Here is a 12,483-nt window from a genome sequence, read left to right as displayed (position 1 = left end):
GAACATTAATCAAACGTAATAATCTTTTCTGGGTACATGATACCATACAGCATCCATATCAAACTTGCGCGGGCCGCACTAACATTAAACTTTCATATCAAGGCAGGGGCCTCAAACTAGTGTCCTGAGGGCCACATTTGGCCCGCGGGCCGCGTGTTTGAGACCCCTGGAATATGATATTATGTAGTATTCTACTGATAAAAGCACAGCCTCCTGTTGCGGCCATACCACACGCCAAGCTCACAGTCAACTCTGACCCCAAGATGTCACCTCCTGTCCGCCCCTCACTAAGCTCCCCTAGGGAGGACATTCATCGCAACACAAATGAGTATGAGTCTTATTTATGTCTTAAATGGCTTGTTTTCTGTTATTATTTCTACTATATTGGGTAAAGGTGGGGCTGCACGGCGACCGAGTGGTTAGCACGCAGACCTCACAGCTAGGAGACCAGGGTTCAATTCCACCCTCGACCATCGCATGTTCTCCCCGTGCATGTGTGGGTTTTCTCCGGGTACTCCGGTTTCCTCCCACATTCCAAAAACATGCTAGGTTAATTGGCGACTCCAAATTGTCCATAGGTATGAATGTGAGTGTGAATGGTTGTTTGTCTATATGTGCCCTGTGATTGGCTGGCGACCAGTCCGGGGTGTACCCCGCCTCTTGCCCGAAGACAGCTGGGATAGGCTCCAGCACCCCCACGACGCGGTAGAAAGGTGACTATAGGGGTGTTATTTTATGTCTAGAGGGCTCTAAGAATATTATAAACCAGAGTCAGAAAGTTTGCTAATCGCGAACTATGAAAGTATTGCATTTATGAATAAAGATTCCTGGTTTTCTTTTAGTGTAAAAGGAAGCAATATGGCTGTAAAGAATTCGAAAAAAGACTCGTCAGATTTATGTTATGTCTGTATTTGTAAGGTGCAAACCATCTTCCTGTCATGTGTGCGTATCTACGGGACCTATCCTGATAAATGACTGTGTCAGGGGAGAGGCAATAAACCTGAGCATCACTCGCATCACTTCTCCCCTTCAGCTTTTAAATGCTCTCATTATTTGAAACTCACCTCCGGGCTTGCATTTAATTACACTAAAACCAAACAATAAAATGCAACCCCCCCCCTTGCACAGTATTTCTGTCATTCTGTCCCTCTTGTTTGTTACTCCACGTACAGGAGAGAGCTGTTTAAATATTAACCACGACGTATGTCAGGGGATGAGCTAATCTTTCTTTGTAGGCTCAAGGAAAGCTGAGAGCATTGCGGTGTATCAGTCGGTCGGTGCCACATCACTTGGCAGCCTCTCTCACCCCCCCCCCCAACACTCTCTATAAGATGCTGTCTCTTTAAGGCTTAAGCTTTTATCTGAATATTCCCAGCTTCACCTCAATGAAGCCAGGAAGATGCCATTGGAAGCCATTGTCATTCATTACAGGTCTGCATCTGTGTGATGTTGACTGTGGGGCCCCCGGTGTCTGATTGGCCCCGTGCCTAGTCAATTTATCGATGCTAGTCAAACTGAATAATGAGTGGTGCTGCAGGTCTCGCTGAGGCAGTTGCTCCCATTGACAAAAAAAAACACCACCTGCAGGCTTTGAAAGCGGAGAATAGATCGGCGGAGCAGTATTATAGAAAGAGAGAGAGTTAGTAAGGAGGAGAGAGAGAGAGAGCTGGTAAGAAGGGGAGAGAGACATCACGGACAAGACGTAGACGCTACTTCAACATCTGTTCCAAAGCTGTGCAGGAATATTGCTGTTGGATTCCATTTTCTCTTATCAAAGTTCATTTTAATGCTCGGATGGACCCTCGATTTGGATTCGACTTGAGCTTTTAGACTGTTTGGATTCATTAAAACCAGTTCTGTTTGCGGGAGTTTGTACAAGGAAGGACACGTTTAAATTTTAGTTATTATAATAAAATACATTTTATGGATGGAGTTGTATGATGCTATCATTTATGCTATGTTATGGAATCCGTCCTAATCCGTTCTTGTCTCACCTGGACATATTGTTGTTATATTAATCGGTGCTGTTCATCCCGGTCTCTTTTCACCACCTAAATGTTTCCATCCACTCTCCTGTGTGGGGTCTTTTCCACGCAGAAATGAGTGTCTCCTCCTCCAAAGAACCTCTCCTCTGATTTAAAAAAAAACATGACTAATTATTAGATGGTAGTCAACCAACTCTTGTCATCTCTACAATCATCTTTGCCTCTGAGGAGAGGGGCACACTTCAGTTAGGCTTCACCGATTGTGGTCCGGGATCCGCTGACAGGCGGAACCCGGCCCCCCCCCTTGTACACAAAGGACACTGTCTCCCCTGCCGTGCTGTTGCTGGTGCAGTCGGCGCTGCTGGCCGAGGATGATGTGGCAATGCCACATGTCATCCTCGGAGTGCCGCTGCTACCGGCTCAAAGGTTTCTCGCTCCTGAAGCGCCTTCCCCTTTCGACAGGTGCCTCGGTCCGGCTGCTGGAGCAGTCGGTGGGGGACTGGCTGGAGCTGGTGGGGCTGCCGCAGTACGAGAGCAAGCTGCTCCTTAATGGTTTTGACGATCTTCATTTCATGGTGAGTGCTTTTATATATCATCATAAATGAATGGGTGTCATTAACTTTTGTTCATTTTTTTAATTCATTTTATGTTTTCATCTTTTATATTGTGAGCCGTCATTTTATGATGTAATTTATTCTTACAGCTATTATAAAGTAGAGGGCGAGAGAGAGTATCCATAACTGTTTGTGGATAAAGTGACGTTGTAGATACAATACTGGATCTTTTAAGAGCATATAATTCCATTTCATTAGGCACATATGATGTGTTTTATGTAAGTACTGTATGCATGGACGTATGTTTTGTACAGTGTACATACTGTCCTTACTATATAAGTGGTTGCTTTGAAAGGTGTGATATTATAATGCTTCTTATCCGTAATTCCTCTGTAAATAAAATAGGATTTATAGAACATCTGTATTCAATGTATTCAGAACATACAACTACATTCAGTTTGCAGCACAAAAAAAGTGTCATTCTCTTTCTTCTTCCAATGTTGGATAGTTCTGATAAAACTGACACTGTGTAAGCCTCTGCAATAATCTCTTTTCAGGCATTGTTTGCAAGATTTTGGTACACCACGTCCTAAATCATGACGTCCAGTGCTACATGTTATTTTGACCGACCACAGTCATATTGTTATGGTGGTTGTGTTATCACCAATCCAGCTGCATCACAAGGACTCACTAGAATGATCCTAAAAATCCCATCGTCATGAAAGTGAAAGTCAATATTTAGAAATAGCATATCCTCTCTGTCCAAAGCAGGTGAATCAATATACAATCATACACGTAAAAGCAATGTCACGCCATGTTTATATCTACAGTATATCTTAAAGAGCTCCTGGAACCCTATCAATTAGAGCCCGACCAATATGGGAGTTTTGGTGCCGATGCCGATATTGAGGGCTAAAAGAACACATTCATTCATTCATTCATTTTCTACCGCTTTTTCTTCGCGAGACTGGAGGCCAGCCAATCACAGGGCACATATAGACAAACAACCATTCACACTCACATTCATACCTATGGACAATTTGGAGTCACCAATTAACCTAGCATGTTTTTGGAATGTGGGAGGAAACCGGAGTACCCGGAGAAAACCCACACATGCACGGGGAGAACATGCAAACTCCACACAGAGATGGCCGAGGGTGGAATTGAACCCTGGTCTCCTAGCTGTGAGGTCTGCGCGCTAACCACTAGACCCCCGTGCCGCCCTAAAAGAACACATATCATTAATAAATTGAATTAATCCATGTGATCTGTATCGATGTGGTCCAGTTTCACTCATGAATGATCAGAATCGGCGGCATCCATATTTATTTATTAGACGCGAACACCAACAAAATATTGTTCCATGATGCTGAATTAACCTTTGCAAAAAATAAACTGTTCAGCTTAAGTAAACATGAATGAGCAGCATGCCGTTTCTTGAAAGAGACGACACATTTGCATGATTGCATTTTTGTAAATTCACATCAGGCATCGTTTGATGTTGCAATGTATGCAAATATTTCTTGTTATATTTATTGTTTTGCTTCTAGACTAGCTTGAATCCTCTGATATTTAGTACATTTTATGGTGGCTTCCACAGTAATTGCAATACAAATCTCTTAACCCACATCTCATCCGTCTTTGTGCTACAGGGTAGCAATGTCATGGAGGACCAGGACTTGAGAGAGATTGGGATCACAGACCCAGGCCACAGGAAGAAGATCCTGCATGCAGCGCGGTCCTTACCCAAGGTAAAACCAATAAAGCACAGATGAACCATCTTTTGGTTCCTTGCAGAGACACCACTAAGTTTCCCTTTAGTCAAGGGATTGTTATGATGTGTGAGGGTATTATATTAGATTAGATTACATTCAACTTTATTGTTATTGCTCATGTCACTGGTACAGGGCAACAAAATGCAGTTAGCATCCAACCAGAAGTATCAATTTTATAAGTACCTTAGTAGTAAGTAAATGTAGAAAAAAAATGGACAGATCTATGTAAAAAAAAACTATAACAGGCTATGACTATAATACATTGAGGATATGTACAGGGATATAAATGACTATAATATGGCTATTGTAGATTATACAGATTATAAACAGTATGGATGTGACAATATATAATAACAGTAATATGTACAGTATTGCAATGAAGTGACTAGAGCAGGGGTGGGCAAACTTTTTGACTCGCGGGCCGCATTGGTTTAACAAAATTGACGGGGGGCCAGACTATTATGTTTTTTACACGTAACTGTCCACCTGGAATTATTGTATCTGTAAAATAGTCATGCAATCTGCTATATGTGCACTTTGAGGTCATTCATTTGATGTAAAGTGTGTTATAAATTAAATTATTATTATTATTTAAATATTTTTATTTTATGTGAGTGTGAATGGTTGTTTGTCTATATGTGCCCTGTGATTGGCTGGCGACCAGTCCAGAGTGTACCCCGCGTCTCGCCCGAGGACAGCTGGGATAGGCTCCAGCAACCCACGTGATCCTCGTGAGGATAAGTGGTAGAAAATGAATGAATGAATTCATTTTTTTTTATTGTTTTATTATTTTTTATTTATTTTTTATTGTGCTTGTGGCCCTTTTTCCAGGAGCACTTTGTGAACAACATACCACATCAAATAACAATATTGATAAAACAGCTACTTAAACCATCAAAAGGTTGGCTCAAGCCATGATGCCAGGTTGTACGGTAAATTTAAATGAAATACTTTAAAAAGAACAGGCGGGCCATATTCAATCACTTGGCGGGCCGGATGTGGCCCCCGGGCCATAGTTTGCCCACCCCTGGACTAGAGTATGGTTATTGCAGATTATATAAATTATAAACAGTATGATCTATGAATGCAACAAGATACTACAGTAATATGTACAATAGTGCAATGAAGTGATGGGGGGGGGCATAGATCAGCGGGGGGATGTAAGTAGTGGAAGGGGTGGGCAATGGGGGGGCAGAGTTCAACAAGGAGACAGCTGTTGGGGGAAAAAGCTGTTCCTGAACCTGGTGGTTCTTGTCCGTAAACTCCTATAGCGCCTCCCAGAGGGTAGGAGGGCAAACATGAGTCCTTAGCAATTTGTGATGCCCTCCTATTATTTATTCCACTTAGATGAAAGCGCTGGGGTGTGACGGCAGCAACTCCCTCTCCTCCTGGCTAGAGAATCTGGGTCTGAACGAGTACCTGCACAACTTCCTGACCAGTGGTTACCGCTCTTTAGACTGCGTCAAGAACCTTTGGGAACTGGAGATTGTCAATGTGAGTCAGCGTGATGGATCATGTCAAAGGAGGGTGTCTCAATGTGACTGTTGTTCTCGTTCCTCCAGGTCCTAAAGATCACGCTGCTTGGTCACAGGAAGCGCATCATTGCATCATTAGCCGAGAGGCCTTATGAGGAACCTCCCATCAAGCCGCCTCGATTGTCTCAAATCAGGGTGAGGGGAAACCCATCTGGGTGATATAATTGATTACATAATAACTCTTAATCATGTTTTTTGGGTTTTTTTTTTTTTACCAAAGGAGTACGCTGCAAAAAAAAGTTTAAGAACCACATAATACAAGAGCTTAATCTGTTATCCGCCTCCCTTCTGTTCAAACTAGATGAAAGGTCAACATTATCAGGAAACTATTTCACATTGTCTGCAGTGCCAAGACCTCCCCGCCTCCCAGTCGCCATCGTCTCTGGGTCAGGCGGAGTCCTACATGAGCCACTCTATGGATCCTCTTCTGCCAGCAGGAGAACCTGTGAGGAAGAAAGTGCCAGATAGCGACTACGACGTCACCCAGCGTCATCGCAGCGAGCGGCGTAGATCACATGTGCGTTTCATTGCCGCCGTTTCTCCCTTCCAGTAAGAAGCATTGTGTAGACACCTTGTTTTTTTTGTTTTTTTTTTCCCTCTCCAGGAACGGCATGATGAGCGACATCGGGAACCTCGTCTGACTCTTCGACCCCCTAGTTTGGCTGCACCGTATGCGCCAGTCCAGAATTGGCATCACCAGCCCGAAAAGCTCATCTTTGAGTCCTGCGCCTATGAAGCCAGTGTGAGTTACTGTCTCCATGCTTACAAATACAACTTTTTACCTGTCTACATATTGTAGTGAATGCCTTAAATGTCATTACAGTACCTGGGTTCCATGCTCATAAAGGACTTACGGGGTACTGAATCCACCCAGGATGCTTGTGCAAAAATGCGGGTACGTGACCATTTTTTTTTATTACAAGTACAGATAAGTACCTCGGATATATCGGATTCAATTGTTCCCACTGGTTTTGTCCGATATAAGCGAAATCCGTTATATGCGTATACCGGAAAATGTCCGTTTTACGCATATATCGGATTTATATCCGGTATATGCGTAAATCGGATTTTATCCGTTATAAAAAGGCACTTCCTTGACTATGTTTCCAATGTACCTGGACTGGGCAATGAAAAGAGACGTAAGGTAATGAGAATTTAACTTTATTGGACTCTGAGCATAACAAATTGTTAATTAAGCTAGGCCCTGTTACGCCCGTCAGGCCTACGTTATTTCCAATAGTGAGGTTAAGATCTCATTCACTGCTGTGCAAGTATTATTGACGTCACTCACTTTTATATTTGTCCTAAATCTGGAGCCAGGAGAAAGACAATAGCCAGTGACATCAACAAGATTAGCATAACGATGCGGCCATCCGATATATGCGAGGGAAATTTCATGGAAATGCATTGGAACGGGACTGGAGATTTTGTCCGAAATAGGCGAAATCCGTTGTAAAAAATCCGATATATGCAATGAATTTTTATTGGAAATGCATTACAGAAAAATCAGTTCTTTTTTATCTGTCCGTTGTGAGCGAATTTCCGATATATCCGAGGTTTACTGTATTGTTAGCTTAATGGAAAAAGCAAAGTGCTCTACCTTTTGTTAAATTAGGATTTAAAAAAAAAAATCTCTCTTTGTGATCTCCTCCAGAGGTCAACGGAACAGATGAGAAAAGTCCCAACTATTGTCCTCTCTATCACATACAAGGGTGTGAAGTTCATTGATGCAGCCAGCAAGGTCAGCTTTTCTTTTTTTCTTCCATTGACAATAAACCAGACTCCAATTACATAGTCGAATGGTGCGACCGGATAAAAGCACCTGTAGAACCTGACTCAGAAGACACATCTTCAGACTCACTCTTTTCCTTCATGCAGAACATCATCGCAGAGCATGAGATCCGTAACATTTCTTGTGCGGCCCAGGACCCAGAGGACTTGTGCACGTTTGCGTACATCACCAAGGATTTACAGACGAGCCACCATTACTGTCACGTGTTCAGCACTGTAGACGTGGTAATGACACCCACTTGTCTGTGTGCTTAGAGATAGTGCTGAATATGTCATTAGAGCAGTGCTTCTTAAAGGGGTGGGGCTGGGGGGGGCATACAATTTGGCTTTTATGTTTCACTGCTCTCCATTTTGTGGTATTCGAATGGTTTCAGTTTTAAGAGGAATGTGTGTTTGCACGTTCTCCCCGTGCATGCGTGGGTTTTCTCCCACATTCCAAAAACATGCTAGGTTAATTAGCGACTCCAAATTGTGCATAGGTATGAATGTGAGTGAATAGTTGTTTGTTTATATGTGCCCTGTGATTGGCTGGCGACTAGTCCAGGGTGTACCTGTTTATATGTGCCCTGTGATTGGCTGGCGACTAGTCCAGGGTGTACCGCGCCTCTTGCCCGAAGTCAGCTGGGATAGGCTCCAGCATACCTGCGACCCTATTCAGGATAAGCAGCGTGGAGTGACACAACTCCCTAATCCCTAATAGTATAGGTTACCTCAGGGGTGCTCACACTTTTTCAGCATGCGAGCTACTTTTAAAATGACCGAGTCAAAATGATCTACCCACTACAAAAATGCAAAACATCTATTTATTTTCAAATGTATTGAGGATTATTTGTACGTACAATGTATGTTGATGTACCTTACATAACCAAATGAGCCAATATTGCAAAACACACATAATTAACTATTAACATTTTTTGTAATTACCTGAGTTTACTTTGATGACTTGCACTGAATTGAACCAGCCAGGGATGCATAGTCCGGACAGTAGCTGCTGATAGCCAGCCTCAAGCACACTTCCAAATGTTTATCAGTTATGGATAATATCCGTATCATAATATCCGTACAATATTCCATATCCGTATGGAAGTGATATGTTTTTTGCCTTTTTACTTGGTCCAGTTTTTGCCTTTTTACTTGGTCCAGCTCCTTCACTCATTTTAGTGACCATAAACTTTAGCGAGGGCTTTAAAATCTCGCAATTCGCCGACTAGCTTAGCACTTTGCATCGTTGTTTACGCATGAGCGGTGACCTAAAGGTCAAAATTCAGTTGTCATCTGATTGGTTGTCCTGTATGTCAATCAAGTAACGGGGATGGATGATAGGCTGACATCATAAGTTCTGCTGCACTTAGAGACGTTGTTTGATTTGATTGGTCGCCCGAAGGGCAACATTCAGTTGTCATCTGAATGGCTGCCCTGTATATCAATCAAGTGACATTGATGCTAGGATGATATTTTTTTAATGTCACGCCGCGATCGACCAGCGATCGACCAGTACCACCTCCGCGATCGACTGGTAGCTCGCGATCGACTTAATGAGCACCCCTGGGTTACCTTATGCACTACACTTTACTTTGAGGACCCTTTTTTTTGCTTTTTCTCATGGTTTAGTTCTCTAAACAGAAAGTAGTAGTAAATCTTGGTACTGTGTGATTTCTCTCCCTTAGAACCTAACATATGAGATCATACTAACACTGGGTCAAGCGTTCGAGGTGGCTTATCAGCTGGCTCTGCAGGCCCAGAGGACCAAACAACACCAGAATCACCCAGTCGGTGCTCCGTCAGATATCATGGAGACCATGTCCAGTCGACCTGTGCCCAAACCACGAGGCAGCGTTCGCAAATTAGGGGTGAGTTGATATTTTACTGTAAAAAATGTCACTTGTACACTCCATTCTTGTCTCTATGTGTTTATATTACCAAAGCAACACATATCAAAGTTAAAGCACTGGAAGCTAGCATAATCATCACACCGTAACTTGACGATGCTGATGTTGCATCATTAGCGATCACATACTGAATATTGAAGGACCGCTCGCACATTACACATGCTGATTTTGGTCACCGCATTGACATCGTCACGTATGCTGCCCTACGCAGTCATTGATATTTGACAGCAACGTGAAACTTCCAGTGATGATGCCTTCACATCCTCCTCTAGCTACATCTTGTCATACTTTGCTTTTTTTTCCATTTCCCAGTAAGCTATTCATGTATTTGTGCTTTAAAGTTGTATGGTGAGCTTTCCTGGCCTGTCAATTTGGCGCCCCCTAGTGGTAAATAATGTGCAAGTAGTCTAGAAATAGGTTAGTAAGTCCTAAAAACGTAACACTGTTGTGAATACTAAGTGCAGGAACTCTGTTTTTTTTTTTTTTTTAATTAGGGCGACCATTTGGAACAGGAAGGAGATTCCCAGTCCCAGAGCAGCGCCACGTGGCTCGTGGACCCCAAGGAACCCAAGCGTACAATCAGCACTAAGTACGAGACCACTATTTTTTGAGTGAGGCCTCCCCCTCTTCTTCCTGACCCTCGACCTGGTCTCACATCCTGTCCTTCACCTTCCTCCCGCCCTCTTTGTGCCTTTCACTGCGACTCCTGCCTCGTCATCTTCGCCACACTTATTCTAATCCTCTTCCAGTTAGTATATTTACATTTCCAGCCTGCCGGTCAACGTTGTAGTCACCTTTTTTGTTGACCTTGTATGCTCCCTGAACTCTACTCTGTACAATACGTCACCTTTTTTCCACCCAGTCAACATCTCCCTGTTGACTCTTGGTGATAAGTCTCGGTGCTTTTCCTGCTCTGTTAGCTGACAACTGCTCTGAGCTTTCCCCCACCTCCTCCTCCTGACGCCCAGCATTTTCCTTCAACTGTGACGCTTGCATGCATCCTGCACCTCAATGGCAAGATGTCTGGTGATGTGTCTGTGCGTCACTGGGCTTGCAGCATCTGTAGCAGACTCCTTTTTGAGGCAAAACACTGTGATACGCTTACAAAGTTAGCATCAATGCACTTTCACTAACCTCCTTAGTGTCTCCTGTTTTTTTGGAAATATCCCACTTGTTCAATCAATTGGGGCTAAATCACTGTGTCCATGTCCAGTTACTTTATTTTAACCTCACTGTTTGTTGTGTGTGTGTGCATGTGTCCTCTTCCTTCAGCTGAACACAAAAAAGGACAACCCTGTTGCATGACAGGTGGGATGATTTGTGGGGGAGGCAAAAGAGAGCCCCATCTCGCATTGGTGGATCACCACAGTCAGGAAGCGGCTTGTTTTTACTTCCATGGTTTGTCCGAAAGGTCTCCCATCTTCTTAAAGCAGGGAGGTGTTTGTTTCTTTGTGCAAAAGCTTTATCATCTCATCCTCGGCATACTGTATATAACTGTGATAAACAATCTTGCACGGAGTGATTCCTTAATTTAACCAAACTAAAATTCCAACAAGCAACACTACACAGACTGTTGTCAAGTTGTGCAACAGGCTTTTTGCATTTAAACGTTTTGTGTGTTTTTATTGTTCGATAGGACAGTCGTCCTAATGCAGGAACTTCATTGAGTCTTCCTGCTTCTTTTGTTTAATTAATCTTGACAAGATTATTTATCAAACCTGCCATGCGGAATGGTCCTTCGTTTTAGCTTTTATTTTTAGTACAAAACCGAAATAGGGAACAGCTTGTTGACTGTTAATGGTACATGCTGGTCAGCTGACCTGTATATGGGTACGTAATCAGGGTGTGTTGATGTACACCCGCTTGGCTAATACTGTATTTGGTACGACCAGTAGGGTTAAATCTATGGTACACTGTCTTTAACGCGCTGGTTGTCAGCACCTTCGAGCCTCAGCCTGGTCCGACCTGCCTTTGCACATCACTAAGGATCAGGATAAATATTTTGGGATGAATCTGATGAAAAAAATGATATTGTACATGAATCTCGCTGTCTTTATTTTGATACTTGAATGATTTTGGCTTTTATAGATCTCTATACAGTATATATGTATATGTATGTATGTAATTTTTGACTTTTGTCAAAAGAGATTAATAGGACTATGTCTTCTAAAGTTCAACATATCTGGATGTCCTGTGATTTAAAGAGGCTGAGTGGAACACAAGAGGGACCTCATTTCAAGAAAAAAAAAAGATTGTACATAATCTTGGGCTTCCATTTTTTTAATGACTATTTTTCATAAATGTACAACTAATAAATTTTGAGAAGTTTGTGATGTTCTTGTGTTTTTTTTTTTCTTCTCTCCCTCAGAACCGGTGCAGGTAAACTGCAGAGGTTTAGAGAGCTGCCAGTGAAATGCAATCAAACCAGTTGGATTATTGCTGCCTTTAATCAGAGCACTAAATACTCATGTTAAAGTGTCTGGGCATTTACTGAAGTTATGCATCATAGTGTGCAGGAAGCAACCATCAGCACAATCTCCTAAAAATATGTTTAGATATATATTTCCATGAAAGCATAAACTATAATTGGACATAATTACATTATTTTCCAGTCATTTAGCCAACAATATACATATCATTTTTAATGCATTGTGTTATAAATACCCCCACTCACCCTAACATCTAATACTAGTCACACTAAATAGAGTACTTTCATTTTTGTAGGTAGTATTTGCTAATTAAATACTGAGTAATACCTGCAGTAACTAGTGTACATTGAGAGTGCATTATGCGTATCCGTAATAATAGTGACAAATACCTATCTAGTTAGCATCTTGGTTACATGAATAGCATGTTGCAACTAAAGAACATAAATCAGTGTGGTTTTCTATTATAGTTTATTGAATTTGTACATAAAGCATACCATTCCTGTGGTCTAACTGGCTGATTGGCCA

General features: G+C 42.3%; 1 protein-coding gene across 6 annotated transcripts in view; it reads left to right on the top strand.

Annotated features, from left to right (window-relative positions):
* LOC131104049 (ankyrin repeat and SAM domain-containing protein 1A) overlaps nucleotides 1–12,204 on the top strand; it is a 52,517-nt gene extending 40,313 nt beyond the window's left edge. For 4 of the 6 annotated variants that reach the window (XM_058050767.1, XM_058050768.1, XM_058050772.1 and 1 more), the window contains 11 exons: nucleotides 2,448–2,560; nucleotides 4,192–4,290; nucleotides 5,662–5,808; nucleotides 5,877–5,984; nucleotides 6,151–6,366; nucleotides 6,454–6,591; nucleotides 6,673–6,744; nucleotides 7,504–7,590; nucleotides 7,728–7,865; nucleotides 9,308–9,490; nucleotides 10,024–10,790. In XM_058050767.1, coding sequence (XP_057906750.1) covers nucleotides 2,448–2,560; nucleotides 4,192–4,290; nucleotides 5,662–5,808; nucleotides 5,877–5,984; nucleotides 6,151–6,366; nucleotides 6,454–6,591; nucleotides 6,673–6,744; nucleotides 7,504–7,590; nucleotides 7,728–7,865; nucleotides 9,308–9,490; nucleotides 10,024–10,140 — 1,418 coding nt within the window. In that variant the 3' untranslated portion in view covers nucleotides 10,141–10,790. The other 2 variants (XM_058050769.1, XM_058050770.1) reach the window with 2 other exon arrangements.
* The last annotated feature ends 279 nt before the right edge of the window (nucleotides 12,205–12,483 follow it).

Source organism: Doryrhamphus excisus, chromosome 16 (assembly GCF_030265055.1).
Source record: "Doryrhamphus excisus isolate RoL2022-K1 chromosome 16, RoL_Dexc_1.0, whole genome shotgun sequence".
Classification (NCBI taxonomy): domain Eukaryota; kingdom Metazoa; phylum Chordata; class Actinopteri; order Syngnathiformes; family Syngnathidae; genus Doryrhamphus; species Doryrhamphus excisus.
The sequence above is the reverse complement of the archived record's forward strand: the minus strand, read 5'-3'. Positions and strand labels throughout refer to the sequence as shown.